The sequence below is a fragment of the Alternaria arbusti genome (assembly GCF_024043155.1).
Source record: "Alternaria arbusti strain BMP 1465 chromosome Unknown scaffold_2, whole genome shotgun sequence".
In the NCBI taxonomy this organism is placed as follows: domain Eukaryota; kingdom Fungi; phylum Ascomycota; class Dothideomycetes; order Pleosporales; family Pleosporaceae; genus Alternaria; species Alternaria arbusti.
In genome coordinates, this window is record NW_026249942.1 from 150,108 (window position 1) to 167,697 (window position 17,590).

The window sequence follows — 17,590 nt, forward strand, 5'->3', positions numbered from 1 at the left end:
TAGCCGTATGAGGAGGGATGCATACGGAAGAAATGGCGACCGGTACATAAACCGCAGATGTAAAGGTCGTATTCATTCGTCACTGGTCTAAAGTGTCAGCACAACTGGACACAATGCCGCAGTAATCTTTGCATGACCTTTTGATTTCACATACCAAGACAATCCACGCGTCGGCTGTCGCGAAACAAGAAAATGGGGAGTTTTGAACGCGTGGACTAACACATGTTGTAAGACTCATCTTGATTCTGGCTCAACTACCAATAACAACAGTTGAACGGACTTGAATTGTTGGCAGTCTTTGAAGATGCACGATTCCGCCTGCAATATATTGACGCATATTACACTGTCTTCGTATTCAAAGGCTGATAGCATAAACCACGAGGAGTATCCACGTCACTGGTGACATAGCGTTGTGATATTGTGCTGAGATGATCTTAGAGCCAAAGTGAAGCTTGTACATACACAAATCATTTATGTGGCTTAGCCACGTCTCGTCTCCTTGCTTCACAGAGCAATGATGGCTGCCTCGCGGACTTCACAGCGTACGAAATATTGATAATTATACGTTGTTTGGATTCTAGCGACACTGCTAAGAACAACTTCCCAGCCGCTGCCTCTAACCCCCGATACATTGCAACACATCGGTAGCAATCATGCAGGGCCTGTGTCGCAAAACTACAAGCACAAAATCTAGTCCGACTCGCAGCCCCGAACTCGGTTGTCAAAAAATGCTTCAAGCGGAACAAGGTATGCCTGCAGATGATGGCGAGGGCTCTGAAACTTCAATAGAGCCTGAAGAGGAGGAAATGAGCGATTGGGATAGTCTCGAAATCGACGATGCCGAGTACACAGACGAGGATCTAAAAGACTTTGGACGGCCAGGACGACGGCGCCATGTCGGAGATCATGAATCGACGCTCTTCGGCAACATGCAGGAGGTAAGGCATACATGCAGCCAGAGGCGGAGATGCGTTGATGAAGATGCAGGTGGTCGGAGTGCAGGTGGCCGAGAGAAAGTTAGTCAAAAAGATCGCCAACAACCAGATAACGCAGTGGAAGTAATGAAGCTTCGACTACAACGAGCGGGAAGCGTCGCAATCTGTCGCAGAAGATCGCGAAGCACGTGTAGCACGTGTGGCCGCAAACGACTCTGAACAAAGAGAAGTAGACCCTGAAGTCGGTAGTGAGGAGAAACTTTCGAAGCCGAGGAACACCATACTTGCTTGAGGAACAGGTATCAACCTTGAAAAAGCTGTAAAGTTAGCCGCCGCAAACTGACTGCAAACCCATTTCAGCGATAAACTCAGTCCAGATCGATACAATGCGATCAATGCATCCCTTTACGATGTGACCACATACCCCAAACTCTGTATACCATCCCAAGGTTCACCTGCCCCCCTCCCATCTCCGCCTTGCCCTCCCAGCTCCCCTCGATCGACGTTAGCCACCCCCCATTCCGTGCAGATCCTTCCCTCGTCATCGCGCGCTGGTGCTCCAGAAGCGTTCCACGATTACAAGTTCGCAGGGGACGGGGCTAATCCGTTTCCGTGTCTCAACATCCCCCCGGGGCCGCTTGCAGTTAGTGGAGACCTCTCCGTCGAGGGGGATATTTCTGGGTGATTAGCGACTGGACTGGGAAAATCTGCGCACGGTGCGAAGCGATCATGATGGAAGACGTTTCCGTTTGTGGGTTCATCGGATAGGCGAGGTCGTTGGTACCCGCATTGCGATCGTGTTCACGGGGTAGCAATCACAAAGCTGGGCCGCAAGGCGAACAGCACTCTCCTCGATAAGTCGTAGATCCTCTGCATGTTGAGAATGGGAATTGTGATGAACGCGCATGGCGGCCTCAGCCCCCCATAACCCACAGACTGCCAAAGGGATGAAGATCTGGAGAATTAACGTTTTCCATGACATCATGCCTGCTAGCTCAAGTCCCTTGCACCCGCATACAGTCTAGCGCTCGCTTCTAGCCGGCGATCTGAACTCCCCCTCCCCTCCGCCAGATCTACAGCATCACGAACGCGCAGCCATTCACACTGCAGGGGCCGCCGCATCATGCACCGATGCCCCCTCCGCGGGCTGCCCCCCAAAATCCATGGATCGGGGATAAGGGTTTCACGCAGGGATTACTGATTGCCGACCTGTGTGGCTTGAACGTGCTGAACACCGTGATCGTGGCCCTCGCGCAGTATCGCAAAGATGTGAGACGGTACGTGCTGCGTTATTGGAACGCCCCGTAACGCCATCAAACGCCATCACGGGTGAACCGTCAGTCTCACTTGTTAACCCAAGTACGGCCCCCGGGCTACGTCAGTACGCCCCCGCCCGAGCGCCGCACGACTATTATGGCGTCGGGGCTTGTAGAAAGGACGTCAATGTCTGTTAGGAAAGGCTGGGTGGTTCTTAGTGAGTTTTCGATTTAACTCTCAGCGCCGGCGGGCTACACAACCTTGGTTTTCTCTTGATCCAGTTCTTGTCTTCTCTGTCTTGTCAGCCTTTTGGGCATCCTTTTTTTGTCTTTGCGTAGCGTATAGCTCGCTGTTTTGGTATACCAGTACTACTTACTTACTATCTGAGTCTGTCACCTTGTTCAACAGTCTAGGCTGTCGAAATGGCAGTACTCAAGAACATCTTACCGTTGCACAAGAAGGAATCGGTTTCGCGGCTTCAGGGCACTCCTCACAGCAATGCCCATCATCACCACCGTCCTCAGAAGGCAAAGAGCTTTATGCCTAACAAATGGCGCAATGAGCTCGTTGCCGCTGCAGCAGAGTTTGCTGGCACGTTCATGTTCTTGTTCTTTGCGTTCGGAGGAACGAGTGTAGCCAACACTGCGGCGACATACAGCAACCGAGTTACCTCTGGACAGGACAACAACAGTATTACACAGGCGCCAGATACGAGTGTGCTGCTGTACATCAGTCTGATCTTCGGCTTCAGTTTGATGGTGAACGTCTGGGTATTCTTCAGAGTGAGCGGAGGACTATTTAACCCTGCCGTAAGCCAGCCTGCTAGAACCAACTCGTGGTGTGAACGACACTGACAACACCCACAGGTAACACTCGGCCTCTGGCTCATCGGCGCCGTCCCAACAATCCGAGCATGCCTCTGCTTCGTCTCCCAGATGCTCGCGGGCATGGCCGCCGCGGGCGTAATCCAAGCCATCATCCCAGGCCCCCTCAACGTATCCACCACCCTCGGCGCAGGCGTCTCCGCCGCCCGCGGCGTCTTCCTCGAAATGTTTCTTACCTCTCTCCTCGTCTTCACCATCTTCATGCTCGCAGCCGAGAAGCACAAAGCCACCTTCCTGGCCCCGATCGGCATCGGCCTCGCCCTTTTCGTCGCAGAAATGGTCGGCGTGTTCTTCACTGGTGGCAGCCTGAACCCTGCGAGGAGCTTCGGGCCCTGCGTTGCTACGCACAACTTCCCGGAGTATCATTACATTTACTGGTTTGGGCCGCTGATGGGTACGCTGCTGGCGTTTGGCATGTATCGTATTGTTAAGCTGGTGGAGTATGAGACTGTCAACCCTGGTCAGGACTTTGACGATCATGAGGCTGCGTTGTTTAACCCGCCTGAGGACCCGGAGCATGCTGGGCAGGTCGAAAGGCCGAACGTTGCGGCTCATGCTATGGCGGATGCGATTCGCAGGACTAATTCTGGTCTCAATGAGAATGGCCAGTTTGGCATCGACTCGATGCTGGAGAGCAAGGACGACGAGAAGTCCACACCACCACGGTCTCCGCAGAAGGAACAAGAGTTGTTAGAAAGAACGGGTCATGCACCAGCTGCCAACGGCGAACGCCATGAGTGTTGTTAGCACTCGTCTCTTACCTGACAGACAGTGTGTCCGTCGTGGTAGCAATATGTTTCCATCTCCATTCTAGCGTTTATAGCGGGTGCGAGTCCTCATTTACAACCAATAGCGAATCTCATTCTCCACACTTATGCTGCGCATAAGCATAACCTCATCTCTCCGCCTTGCATGATGCCGCGCCGTGCTTCTCCTAATCTGGCTTCGGTCTTGTATACGAGGAACCAGGCTAGACAGTGTGCGATTAGGATTGCGAAAAGTAGGATGAAGAGGAGGAAGGCTAGGATGGCGATGCATGTCCAGAGGGCGGACATGGCGCTCGGTTTGCGCTTGCTTTTCCTGTGTTGGGGTGGGTGGTCTGAAGGGGTGTCGTAGGTAACGTCCTGCGGGGAGCGAGTAGACGTGTGTGTCGGTCGGGGAGTGGTCTCGCGATTCGGTCCGGGTATCTCGTTGTTTGGCGCTTGGTCGTACATATACCCGCCCTCCCCATCCGGAGGAAACAATCGAATCGCAACACCCTTCGCTTCCATCTCCCTCCCCGTCTTCTTCGGCGGCGTACTCGGGACATCAAACCCCTCACTCCCCATTCCCACTCTCATTCCCATCCCGAATCCCCTCCGTCCTATCCCCATCCTCACCGGCGGATCCCAAGGCTTCCTCCCCGTCTCCCTCCCATCCGCCCTCCCCTTCCCCTTCCCACTTCCCTCCACCTTCAATACCTTCGTCGGCTGTCGATGGATCTCCTCTGACCCCGTTCCAGTCTCCCCTCCCTCGTCCTCCTGTCCCTCTTCTGATCTGGCTCCACTATCCGCACCGTCCGTCGCTTGCCCTCCCCCTTGTTGTTCTTGACTTCGCGGCGTTGGGGCTGGCCTTCGCGGTCGTAGGCGTCGTCGTAGGGATGGTGGCCGTTGGTGTAGCGGGGATCGGTTTTCTGCAAGGATGTCTGAGCGCGGAAGGAGGAAGTGGGGGAGATGGAGGTGGAGTTGGGGGAATAGGCGGGGGAGTTGTACCGAGAGGATTGGGAGACAGATTGCTAGGAGGCAGGCTAGGAAGAGGATGCTCATTGCTACCAAAACTGGGGGCGGCGCGGGTCGTAGGTTGGTGTGAGTCTGGGGGTGTTGCGCGCGCGCGTGTAGGTGTGTGGTTCGTTGTGTAGGTGGTTATCGTGAGGAGGTGTAGTGTAGATTGTCTAGGTTCCGTGTAGTGATAACTCAAAGGGCGTCGGGTTGAGAAGAGATATGTCGCTCGATATGGTTTGAGCTGAGGTGAGATAGTCCACAAGTGAAGTTCGTGACGTCCTTGCCCTCAAGACGGAGCCACGCGTTGTGGTGGCTCGCGACTGCCATATCGCAGCCTCGATGCGTCTGGCATTCTTTCCCAAAAACTCGAGCTTCCTTACGCGCGTCTCAGCTCTCCAACTCACCCCAGTCTCTCTCATCTTGCCATCCAAAACTCTTGCATACTCGCGTAGAACCCGATATACGTATACCAGCACGACCTCGGGTCCCAGCACGTTCCCAATTCGTATCAGTAGCCTTCCGTGCCATGTCAACATAATCATCGTCTTCGTGCTTAGCTGCTTAGCTATCGCTTCATGCGCGTGTTCATGATCAAGAGGCTCGTTTCCGCCCTGTAAACCACGTTATACAACTACTGGCAGTGACCGCTTCTCGTCTTCCACGTGGCACGCACTACATTCTCCCTAGGTCGGGATGAGTATGCTCACCGGCTACTCAGCAAATTCGAGAACCAGAGACGTCTGAGATGTAGACGTGGCGGTGTCGCGGGTTGTGTCTGCGCATGCGGCCGGGTAAATGCTATGGATAGTCTGAAGTGTTTCATGTGCGTTGCCATGGGTAGGTGTGAGAGCTGAGGGAATGTCATTGTGCCGGTCGTGCGAGGGAAGTGTTTGGTTAAACCGAGGTGGAGTGTAGGGTACAGTATTTTAGCTGTAGTGCATTTGGGTGCGATGAGAGGTCGTTGTATTGTTCTTGGCGGAGTGCAGCATCTCGATCACGCGACTGTGAAGGGAATGGAATACTGGCAAGGGTATACGAAGTAGTAAAATGTTAGTGTACCACACCGACTTCCATAACTCTGAATACGGCGCTCTTGAAGGATGAGTCCTAGTCTTCCATCTTGTCATCGTCCGCTTCGTCGTATTCGACCTCCGCTGTATCGCCCTCTTCATACCCACCACCCTCACCATCCTCATCTTCACTGTCGGACCCTGAGCCTTCGCTCTCGCCCTCACTCCCAGGATCAAAGTCATCGTCCTCTTCCTCGTCATCCTCCTGGTCTTGCAACTCCCTCTCCGCCTTTTGTAGTTCGCTCTCCTCTTCCTCACCACCGGCCTCCTCGACCGCTGCGCCGTTCTCCTTCTTGCCACCCACCTTATTCACATTGAGCTTCTTTGCGCGTCGGTCTGCAGCCAGACTGGCATCTTGCAGACTGTGTTTCTGGACGTACTCGTTTATGCCGGCGAAGTCTGCTTGGTCGAGCATGCTGAATTCGATGTCGCCAGAGTTGGGCGTGGTGAAGACGATGTTGAAGGTGTTGCGCAGGACATTAGTGTAGGATATGCTTTCTATGGAGGCGAAGTCGAAGAAGGCGAGGGGCTTTTTGAAGCCGTAGAGGATGCCTACGGAGGTGAAGAAGAGGTAGCCTAGACTGTGTTAGCTGGGGTTCAGTTTGTGAGGTTTGCGTGCAACGTACCCTCTTTGCTTCCCCTGTGCGCCTTGACGTGGTATGCCTTCTCGCCCTTCCTGTGGCTTTCTGGTACTGCGCTCGCGAACTCATCAGCGTCAGGGAAGATGACCTCCTTTCCGGTGCCGGCTTGAATCAAGCAATGGTGTATCGCCTCAGCCATGGGTGTTGGCCCTGGGTCTTCACCTTCAACGATGTTCTTCCCTGTCGCCTCCTCGAAGGTCCACAAGATTGGCTCTGGCGGTGAGCCCTTCATTTCTTCTGGCACGGGGGCCACTCCATCGCCGTGCACTGGTATAATGACGAAATGATGCTGTTTCTTCGCCTTCTCGGGTATAGGCAGGCAGAAGACCTGGTCGACGTCCTTCCACGCGATGGAAAATTCGACGTTGCCTTTTGCGCCAATGGCTCTTATGCCACCATCCTTCTTGTCGAGTAGCTCGAGGGTAAACTTCTTCCGCTGTGGTATCGAGAAGCTGACAGCTGGGTATGTCTTGAATGCTTTCGTCGAAGTGCTCGTAAGGCTGCCTCCTCCTGTTGTTGATGCGCCATTCTGCGGGGCAACGCTCTCTTCGATCTTGCGCTTCTTTGTCGCTGGCTCAGCAGCGGGCTGCGAGGTTTGATTGAGGATGTATGTCGAAATGTCGCGGAAAAGTGTGCTTTGGGTAGGGTTTTGGTCTTGGGGCATGTTAGCATAAGTCAACTTTGAGAATGGCGTCGCATACCTATCGCGGCGTGCACGCGCTTACGCAGCTCGTGATTGCTAGCGAAAGCGACATCGATTTCTTGTGGATGGGGTACGGGCGTCGGTGCTGCTGCCGGCGCAGGGGCAGGGGCAGATAATGCAGGTGCTGCAGGTGCTTGCACGGGTACAATGGGTGCCGATGGCTTATTGTTGAGCGCTGTGAAGGCCATGGTGGGTTGTAGAGGGGAATTGTTGTTGTCGGTTGAAATGTCTCGTGGACGCGTCGACGGCTGATCGCGACTCCTCGACATTTAGCGCCCAGGGTCTGACATCACCGCCGCTCGCCATCCTTCACCACTGCCACCCTCTTCTCTTCACCACCCGCATCTACGGCTGACTCCCCACTCTGCTTTCACATGCTGTACGCGCAGCGCAAAATGCACAATGCACAACATACCGATCTCTAGCAACATCAAGAGTCTGCTCGCCACAGCGTCGCCCTCGACTGAAACTCTCCATAGACCCTCTCGCTATAGCCTACAGTTTGTACCGTCTCATCAGCCTGACAATTACTGAACTCGTGGACAATAATAGATACAGGACGCGTCTTCTCGATGCAAATCGTTATGCGGAGGATCGACACAGCGTGCTGGGTATTCCATGCGTGTTCCATGCGACCCATGGACAGATCAACCTCTATCGACTTTGATATATTGTCAACACCCGCTTCAATCGCCATGAAAACTACGCGAATACCCAAGCGATATCTCTAACACATAATAGCCGGTGTTATTGCGACGTGCGAGAACCATCATCGGTGCAGTAGGTGGAGCGTGCGCGTTGCGCATCTCACACACTTCCCGTCGCGACACATCATGACGACCAATACACGATGAACCGACCGTTTGACACCTGTCAGTTGCATTGCGATTCATCTACAACAGGCCGGAAATGTACTGGACCGTTCAAGCGAATCCTTGACAGCTGCCACGAAGCAGCCCTATGCTGGTAGGATAGCATTGACAGGCCGATGTTCTCTCAGCCGACATCATGAGGTAGGAATAGATGCGGTACGGGCGACTATCCAAGCATGCGTCTCTTGGGACCAATGTCTCGGCGGTGAGCAGATGTTATGTTAATCTTCGGTCTCCTTGACATCAGTCAATTAACGCCCAATACTCTCGCTCGTAGCATACTTACCTTTCTCCACTTCGTTCTTCTGTGAAGGGTCGAAACGGGATTACCGCCAAGATGACAAAAGTCAAATTCACCCTCCCACCGGCAGCTGACAAGGTCACATCGCTCTTCCACACCAAGCAGATCAAGGAGGATGATCCACCAGTTTTCAACCAGCCGCTCAATACCAGCTCATGTCCGCACCACCGCATTGCGAGGCTGCTATACAGCATCTCTCTCTCTTTACTACTCATCATCGCAGTCCCGGTCATTGCCCTCAAGGCATTAACCTATAGCTTCGTCGAGGACAATCGTATGACCGGATTTGAATACCAGACGACAGGAAGGAATGGCGAACCCGGCGAAGCCATCATCATGGCCGCTCTACCTCGGATGCTGTACGCAGTACCAGCAAAACTAGCCATTATCGCCGGTACCGTAAGCATATGTCTCGCAGCCGCACACCTAGGATTCGTCGCAACAGATTGGAAAAAGGGCAACAGGGTATGTCTAGTCACCCACAAGACGAAAGACCACTTCTAACTAATCTATCCACAGACGCAATCATACGCCTTCCGTCGCAACATAATGTTCCTCCACATCACCAACGCCATCCTCGTCCTCTTCGCCCTCGTCTCCATCTATGTAACCCACAAAAACACCTCCCACTTCCGCGAAGGCTTCGTCAACTTCCGTGCCTCGCGCATGAACGACACTGCCTCCCCCTCAACCCAGCAATCACCGGCCTTCTTCCGCTACAACTTCGGTACCTTTGATCTCGAAACCTGGGCCTGCGAACTCGCGGGTGTTGAAGGTGCTGGTATGGTCAGGGAAGACTATGGCATGCAATGCGGGATTGAGATTGCTGGAAGGGCGGTCATGGTTCCTTTTGTGGTTGTTGCTTGGGGGGTTGCGGCGATTGGGCTATGGGGGTTTGTGGGGGGTGGACGGAGGGGGCCCGATGGGGAGAGGATGAAGACTGATGAGGTGGGGTTGGAGATGGGGAAGATGAATGCTACGGACGACTGATCGTCGTTCAATTCGCTCTTACGACTGAGGGTATGGCGGCGTCTGGTTAATCTCGGCATTTCTGGCGTTTTGCAGTTTCTTCACATCTTTCTTGGTAATGTTTTCTTCTTCATTTCCCCATTTCGCGCATACACGGCAGCGATGATACCCTCTACTCTTTTCCGTTCGAATGTTCTTCGCATTCGACCCTTTTGCTGGTCAAAGGTCTCATCTCTTCTTCTTTTTCCGGTTGTTTGGATCAGACGTCGCCAAGTGCTGGGGCGTTTCATATTACTTCTATTGCATGGCATTGCATGGCATGGCATGGCATGGCATGGCATAATGATCAGTTTTATCTACACCATCACCTCATCTTATTGCTACCTCGCGCGGAACGCTTCCATCTCCCTGCACTGCGACGCTCTCACTCGGTCGCCTTCCAAAAATCACAGTGTGTACGGTCATCATGTTGTCAAAGCAAATTTAGGACAAACTCGATTGATATGGACGAGACATCAGTATCAAGAGTAAGTCAGCAAACACGCCCCAGACTCCGTCCCAGCCCAGTACTCCGGCCCAATCCCAGACTCCTACCCGCGCGAAAAGCATTGTACCCAAGCTCTCCCCATTAACAGAGAACCATGGAGTACCGATGAAAGAAGAACGCCGTAATCAAAACCCTCTGTTGACGTCAACCTACGAAAAACCCAAACAAGTCTGCAGCCTACATCAACCTGAAAACGTGCAAAGCAGGCGACCCAACGTTGATGTAGACTCCCGGCCTGTTCAGCAGCCGTCAACCCCGAGCTCCACCCGCCGCACCCGCAAGATCTCAGTCCATACCCCCCGCCCCATACGTAGCGATCGAAGCGTAGCTACCCGTCAGAAACATCGCCGTCTCCGTAGGCGTCCCCAGACTCGGCATCTCAACAGATATTTCTCGCGCGTCGACCCACACATCACTCGTGGCGACAACGTTGGTCACCACATTGCCAGTCCCACTTGCAGCCGCACTTCCACCTCTGGCTCCAGTGGGTGTAGCAGCTAAAGGACTCAACGGATTGGCTGTCTGGCTCATGCGGCCCTTGATCGTGGTGGTTCTCGTGGCGACAGGTCCTGGGAAACAATGGATGCCGTGTTGGCCGTTCTTGCCGTTTCCGCCGCACACACATGATTGTCGTTTGTCGTGCATCTTGAGCCATGCTTTGAAGGCTTTCATGGCTTCGTTGTCGGGTTTCTTCTTGTCTTGGCTGTCGGGGGAGGTGCCGTTGTTTGGAACGCCGTTGTCGCCGGGAGTTGTGCCGTCGTTTTGGGTCTTGTCGTTACCTGGGGTTGTGCCGTTGCCTTTGGGGTCCTCCTGGATGAAGTCCTCGTACTCGTCGTCGTCTGGACCGACCTCTTCTCGATCCCATTCCGCGTCCTCCTTAGCCTTGGCTTCTTCATCATCTTCATCATCATCGATGAAATCGCATATGTCATGGGCAGATTGCTCAATGCACTTGTTGTCGCCGGGATCACAGCCGTGCTCGCCGTTTCGGACAGAGGAGTCGATGGTGTAGTTGAAGTGTGACTCCTGGATCTCGTAGACGACATCCACGATGCAGTATGGCCCGTTGCATGCGCCTTGCGACGTTATGTTCTTGGGCGTATTCTTCGGATAGCGTGTCTCCTCGTGAAGCAGTTGGGTGGTAACTTGCATGATGGGCTCTCGAGTGGGTGTCGGCGCTTGCGTTGGTTCGCAACCTGGCGGTACAGATGATGAGTTGGTCGAGTTCGATTTAGGCTGAGTAAGCTGTTTCGGTCCCAGCGGATGCGATTTGTGATGGTTAGGGTCGCAGCCGCCAAACCAGGCCTTCTTCATATGCTTCGGTGGTTTCTCCTCGTCGTCAACTTCTAGCAATGCCTTCCAGCTAGTGTCCATCCTTTCGCAGTCGTGGCACTTCTTGCCGAAGTTGTCGAAGTTGTATAAGCCGCTGTCTTTGATGAAGTGCTTGGTCGCTGCCATTGTCCAGTTGGTGGGTGCAGCCCACGACGCCTTGTATGTGGGGTTCATGGGATCGCATTGGCAAGGCGCGTTCTGGTTGTCCGTGCTGCCGGTGCTAGAGATGGCTTCGCCGTCCCAGCTGTAACACACTGCAATGTCGAAGCCGTCGGGGGCGTTTCCGTAGTCATCCAGATAATCTACCTCTCCTGGAAAGTGGGTAGAGTTTGAGCCTGATGAACTCGTCATATTCGTGTCCGGTGGTCCCTGGCCATCCAAATTCACCGGTTCCGGGGCAGTCACATTCTGCATCTGATCGTTGTTGACTGATGGGCAAGATGCTGAACCTGTGGAGTTACTGTCGTGTTCCTCCTTCTTTCGGTTCGGCCAGTAGACCTCGTCTTTATAAAGAGCAGATCGGACCACGTCGCTAGCGAAGAGGCCGTGGAAGCCTTCTTCACTGTTGAGATACTCCCATCCGGGTGGACTGCGCATCTTTTTGTCCTTACAGTTCGTCATTGCGTACACCCAGTACGACCTGTCGGGGCGTTCTTCGAGGCAGATCTTGTTTTCGGCTGGTCCACGGTCGTCTTGGTCGCAGTCACCGCCGGGTTTAGCCCAGCTCGCGACGACATATACGCCTTCGGTTTTCCACAAAGCGCTTATGATGGTTGCGTAAGACTTCATTCCGATCACGAAGTCGACATAGGATCGGAAGTGGACGTTGGCGCCGTAGAAGAAATCCTTGGCGAAGAGTTCGACGATATCGTGGCCATTGCGACTTCTGTAGCCCGACGCGAGGATTGCCATTCCATCTCGGGCTTCTTCGACTGCGTTGCTGTCGATATCGGCGAGTGCTGCGCGTACGGCTTCTAGGGTTTTGTCATACCCTTTCCTTCTTGATGTTAGCACTTGCGTTGTCAAAGGTACAGCACGCGCAACTTACAAATCCTTCTTGTGGTCAATCTTTTTGACTACCTCTTTGGTCAAAGCTTGCGAACCTAGCCAGCCCCCACTGGTGATGGTCCACAACTCTGCTTAGTGTTAGTTCAATCTTTTGCGTTCGAAGCTCTAGCTTACTCTGAGCGTTCTCGATCGTTTTGGGCATGAGCAGACCATATGCCTCCCCAGGTGTACCATCGTCGTTCGGTTTCGGCGTCCTCCGACTTGCCCAATGTTTGAACCCCGACACTTTCGCGAATCCTTTTGGCAGCTTTTTGGCCGTCGATTCCAAAGTTCGCTGCCACCTCGAAGCCGTTCTGTTGAACAAAGAGACTTTCTTTACCCAATTGGTGATTACGTCGGGTCTGTAGTTCGCCATATTGGCGGCTGTGGTGAATAGTTGAAAGACTGCCGTGATGATTCCGAACGCCAACTCCATAGCAGCTAGTGCCTTCTTCTTCTTCTCATCCTTCTTGACCGCGGCGTCTTGTTGTTCGTCTGCATATGTGAACCACCTCGTAAGGGCATCGATGTCTTCGAGAATGTGCCTGTAATGATCCTGGAGAGCTTCGCTGGTGATGTGAAAGGAATGGTCGAGACCAGAGACGAACTCGAAGAACAACATGACTGCTCGTTGTTCAGCGGGAGTGTGCCTCGTGCTAATGTCCTTGCAGCTTGGAGACTGTTGATGACGTTAGAGTGAGCTAGAATGCAAGCTGGATGTGAACTACTTACTCTACACATGCCCATACCATCACAGAGCATGTTGCTTGGTGGTAGATTGGGAGCGTATCGCTTCGCCAAAAAGGCAGGGAAAGTGATCTCATCGCCCTCAAGTTTCCTTGCCCTTTGCATACGCTGATACTCCTTGAGACGTTTTCTCAAGAAGAATGCGTCCTCGTGCCGATGTTGTTGCCATAGGTGTTCGGTGATCCTGGGAAAGTTTGGGCAGTCGTTGCTCCAGTCGTAGGTACCCGGAACATCCGTGGTTTTACAATAGGGACTTCTGGCACATTCGTTGTCGAAATAATCTCCCTTCAATCCGATATCCTGTGTAGTTATGTTCGAAACGGGTTCCTTCCTTGTCTCATTCGAACAAGCAACGCATGCGGATGCATTGACAACATCGAAGACGTGTAAGACGGCATGTGTCCATGCGAAGAGCCGCATGATGACAGCCTAGTGGGTGGATAGCAAGTCCAGAAAGAACGCGATCTGATAATAGAGCACAAATTGATCAGTGTAGAAAAGAATACAGTGAGTGTCTTCGGTTTCGCTCTTGTAAAGGATTAAGATTGGATGCTAACTTCCACCACCAAAAAGGCGCGCCAGCGTCCCACATGGCAACACTACGAATGAAGGGTATTCTTGATCTTGCGTAACAAGATACTACCACGATCTATCGCCATTGGGTGATCGTGTCCCCTTCTCGGACACGAATTCTTTCTGGAAAGTCTCAATGGCTGGAGTGAGCAAAATCATGACCGCTGAACATGAGGACGAAATCTACCCCGCAGGCATGTTGGTAACACTGATTACTGCAAGGCATGCAACAAATACGGGGTGCACAATCAACGAGGTAGCTAGATTGCCGCAATATGACAAGTACTTGCGCAATCTAGAACCACCGGTCTGTATCATTGCGCCCACTTTCTCGCCCTGCAGCCTGTTTGTCAAATTCCGAACCAATCGCTCACCCACGTCCTTCGTTCTGTGGTATCTATGATGGAGAGTCAAAGGGACAACTCTGATCCTCGGACATTGGGGACCCAAAGAGCTCAGACCCTTTTACACGGTCAAACTATCGTGGGTTTATTCCAACCTTTTTTTTAGCAACCCTTGAATGCGCGACCCACCACGACCGCAATAGTGGGAAGCACAGTAACTCAAGATGGCACTGTGATCTTACGATTGATGTGACTCCATAAGGATATGAAATCAATCTTTTAGTCAATGTGCGAGTTCGCCGGCTGAACGTCTCGGTACTGTAACTGTCATAGCTGCTTCAAGCTGTCATGCCCCTGCTTTTGCGTTGACGTACTGCACCTTACTCTATCCAGGTCAACCTGTCATCCAAACGAAAACTGGGAGAATGATCCAATAAATGACAGCGGCGCAGATTTTCATCGACATCGGATAACAGACAAGGCCTCCTATCCGTGGATGATTACCATTACAATATCCAGGGTCAGACGTCTTTGGCCCCGGACCAAAAGAATTCAATCCCGTGCTTGACCTGAATGGCTGGCGCACACGCCAGAAGGGTTATCAGTACTGCGATTCACCGGTTCAAACCGAGGTTTTCTTACGGCTATGAGCAGTACATATCCGCTCTGCCCACGCACTCCGAGGGCTCGGGATCGGACTCTTGGGTATGGACAACAGCACGTATATAAACCGAGTCCAGTTGGACGATGAGTGATTATCGCAACTCACACTCCTGATTCGATCTTCTACCTACTCAACAATCTCAACACTCTCCACCATCTCCACTACCTCAACCCTTTCGACGGTCTCCACCGTCTTCATCGAAGTCTCAACAACACTACTTGCTTGTGACTTGCGATGATTCACTCTCGCTACCTTGCGGTGGCCTTCGGTAGCCTTGTTGCTACCGCTGCGCTGATCCCCACGAAGGCGTTCCAGGTATGTCTTACACGCTCACTATGTATTCGGGCCAATCTAATTGGAATTCTCCAGGAGCCCGCTATTGCAGATGTCTCCCCAGTCAAGACGGTCCGACGCTCCTCCATGGATGATGAAGAAACAGCCCTCGAAATCTTGGCCGGGAACACCTTCATGGTGACTGCTGTAGTGCCGCTCAAGGCCCAGGAACGGTTCAGCGAGTACCCCCTCCTCCAGAAGCTGTCAGAGTGCATCGCGACTAAGGGCAGTGACCCTACCCCTATCAACGGCCAATCCATGATTGGAGATACGCCACTTGAGGAGGTCAGGTTTTCACAGTGCAACATCGCTCTTTCTGACTGCGCCAAGACCGCTATGGTTGAGGCCGACGCAAGGTTGCTAGGATGGCCTGCTCCCGACAAAAACGAGAGACCTGTGCTCAGAACCCACTCGCTCAACCTCTGCACTGGTGTATGCCGTCGCTTGAACGCCTTGGACAACCGTGTAGTTTTCGAAAATGTTGGGATGACCAGAGAGCAACTGCGTACGCTCGGAACGGTTGCATACTGCAACGTCCCCCTCATCGAATGTCTTGAAGATTGTGTGGCGAAATATGACGCGATTACAACAGCGTGGGACATTAAAAACCCAGAGCTGTGAGCTCAGCTATGTGGCTGGCGTCGTTGGCGATATCTCGGCCTGGGAAGCTTTCTTGAGGTGAAAGAGGGCGGCTTTGAGATGGTTTGGTTGTACTTCTGCTCTTTCTCTATCTGATTTTACTTGTATTCATCACGTAGTTCTTGTTATCTGTAGTCAATATACCCCACGCTCATTAAAAACCAGCTTTGCCTTGCATACTTGATCCCTGTCGCGTACCTTGTGGTTACACCTCATTCGAGGAAAGCCTGAGCACCCTGGAGCCTACTTTAACGCTAGGTCGCTAGCTTTGTCTGTTTTCATGTTGATGTATGCTGCACGAGGGCGGATCTTCTACCTTAGCCTCAAAGCTACGTTGACATCAAGTACAATCGTCGACCCAAAAACACTGGTCCAGCTTTTTGATCTCATACGGATACGCCAAATACACTGCACAGATCGAAGTACCCGCCTTAACAAGGATTAATTACCATTACTTCATGTTGGAACCACCGTTATCGACTTACCAACCCACCAACGTACACACCCAAAGTCCCTCGCGAAACGACTTCAAATTCGAGCGCGAGCCCACAAGATCACTTCATGTTGGCCAAAGACCATCTCAAGGAGGAACAAGAGTACCAGTATCGGCACATCAACACAGGCGAATGTGGAAGTAATGTTGACGTAGTTCGCAATGTCTTCTTTCCTGTCGCATGTTGGGTCGATCTCTAGGCTCTGGTATCTGATCCGCCGTCTCCACCACAGGTTCTAAGTCATGACCCGCGGCCCGCTGATTGTGACATACCTGTTGCATCCCAATGAGCAACGGTTGAACTCCACCCCTCTTTCGACCGCCAGCATCAAGCCGCGATATGAAGGCTTGTGGTCGTTTTGCGACATAGCTTGGCGTCCCGACCACATCAGCGTATGAACAATCCGAACAGGCCTGGAGCCTACACCGACATTGTATCACCTACTTCGCATGTTTCCATACTGATGTAGGCCCCAGACCTGTTCAGGGTCATGCTTGTATGGCATGCGACTTTGCTTTTGCAGATCCGTCCTGCCATTCTTGGTTCAGGGGCGCCGTTTGCTTTTGCGGTCGCCTCCACTCTTCCCCTGTTGAACAACAATGCACCCCGCAATTTGACAAAAGACCAGCGAAGCTAGAAGTCTTTGAAACCGTACCTGCATTCCAAGATGGCTATGCGTGCTATCCGCCGCGGGAAGGGCTTGCTTGCCTCGAGTGGGCCCCCTGAGAGGATCATGGCGATCACCCGCATTGAGGTGTCGCATCCAGAACGCCTTCGTCCTGAATGTAGGGGCTGCTGCTGTTGTGCAGGGCTGACTAGGCGATGTGAGGGTCGCGCGGGGTCGAAATGTGATGAGCGGTCATGACGATGTGTTGAGCTGCGATGTCGGGCCGGCGGCTGACATTGGGATGCTATCAAATTCTCATGACTATAGAATGATGCAGATGCGAATCGCGACATCTTTGTACTTTCAGTCGAGGGCCTCTTGCAACGAATGCATAACTGGGTTTGTTGTGACGGGACAAGCAAGTGGCGAGGCGAAGACATGCCATTCACATGATGCGTAATTCTGAGCACGTCAGCAATCCTGTCACGCTAGAGCCAAGGCCCACTTGCTTTTCCGTTCTCTTCTCGTCGCCAACATCCTCCACCAGCTTTTCTGAGTGCCTGAGACGTCACTCCGCGTCATGCTCCATCATCTGCATCATCTTCACTTTGGAAAGAAATCCTCACAGCCCTCTGACATGTTGCCTGATGTGTCTCGGCAGAACTCAATGACCTCGCAGCGCCGCTCGGCTCCCCAGCGTAATCACCGACCTCATTGTCGCTTATGTCGCTGACTTTGCATAACCTTGCACACAACACGAGAGTCGCTGCAGTGCGCGCATGCAGCATAACGAAGCTACCCACCTCTGACAGCTCAGGGTCTACCCGGTACATATTAATAGACGCCATCGGACGCGCACGAAAAGCTCTGT

The 17,590-nt window shown here is 52.8% G+C and overlaps 7 protein-coding genes across 7 annotated transcripts; 4 read left to right on the forward strand and 3 right to left on the reverse strand.

The window, feature by feature from the left end:
• Positions 1–728: 728 nt before the first annotated feature.
• J4E86_001578 (uncharacterized protein) lies at positions 729–976 on the forward strand (the record flags this gene model as incomplete). The annotated part of the gene is given in 2 exon segments (XM_051442145.1): positions 729–938; positions 956–976. 2 exon segments carry the CDS (start codon positions 729–731, stop codon positions 974–976), a joined length of 231 nt encoding a protein of 76 aa, XP_051305733.1.
• A 1,638-nt stretch (positions 977–2,614) lies between these two features.
• On the forward strand, positions 2,615–3,823 carry J4E86_001579 (uncharacterized protein; the record flags this gene model as incomplete). The annotated part of the gene is made up of 2 exons (XM_051442146.1): positions 2,615–2,974; positions 3,059–3,823. 2 exons carry the CDS (start codon positions 2,615–2,617, stop codon positions 3,821–3,823), a joined length of 1,125 nt encoding a protein of 374 aa, XP_051305734.1.
• Positions 3,824–4,529: 706 nt separating this feature from the next.
• Positions 4,530–4,881, reverse strand: J4E86_001580 (uncharacterized protein; the record flags this gene model as incomplete). The annotated part of the gene is made up of 2 exons (XM_051442147.1): positions 4,530–4,748; positions 4,828–4,881. The coding sequence occupies 2 exons, from the start codon at positions 4,879–4,881 to the stop codon at positions 4,530–4,532; spliced, it is 273 nt and encodes a 90-aa protein (XP_051305735.1).
• A 1,062-nt stretch (positions 4,882–5,943) lies between these two features.
• On the reverse strand, positions 5,944–7,438 carry J4E86_001581 (uncharacterized protein; the record flags this gene model as incomplete). The annotated part of the gene is made up of 3 exons (XM_051442148.1): positions 5,944–6,482; positions 6,533–7,201; positions 7,249–7,438. 3 exons carry the CDS (start codon positions 7,436–7,438, stop codon positions 5,944–5,946), a joined length of 1,398 nt encoding a protein of 465 aa, XP_051305736.1.
• A 1,021-nt stretch (positions 7,439–8,459) lies between these two features.
• J4E86_001582 (uncharacterized protein) lies at positions 8,460–9,413 on the forward strand (the record flags this gene model as incomplete). The annotated part of the gene is made up of 2 exons (XM_051442149.1): positions 8,460–8,888; positions 8,943–9,413. 2 exons carry the CDS (start codon positions 8,460–8,462, stop codon positions 9,411–9,413), a joined length of 900 nt encoding a protein of 299 aa, XP_051305737.1.
• Positions 9,414–10,224: 811 nt separating this feature from the next.
• Positions 10,225–13,080, reverse strand: J4E86_001583 (uncharacterized protein; the record flags this gene model as incomplete). The annotated part of the gene is made up of 4 exons (XM_051442150.1): positions 10,225–12,268; positions 12,320–12,407; positions 12,454–12,997; positions 13,051–13,080. The coding sequence occupies 4 exons, from the start codon at positions 13,078–13,080 to the stop codon at positions 10,225–10,227; spliced, it is 2,706 nt and encodes a 901-aa protein (XP_051305738.1).
• Positions 13,081–14,880: 1,800 nt separating this feature from the next.
• Positions 14,881–15,600, forward strand: J4E86_001584 (uncharacterized protein; the record flags this gene model as incomplete). Its single annotated transcript, XM_051442151.1, has 2 exons — positions 14,881–14,961; positions 15,016–15,600. The coding sequence occupies 2 exons, from the start codon at positions 14,881–14,883 to the stop codon at positions 15,598–15,600; spliced, it is 666 nt and encodes a 221-aa protein (XP_051305739.1).
• Between the last annotated feature and the right edge of the window lie 1,990 nt (positions 15,601–17,590).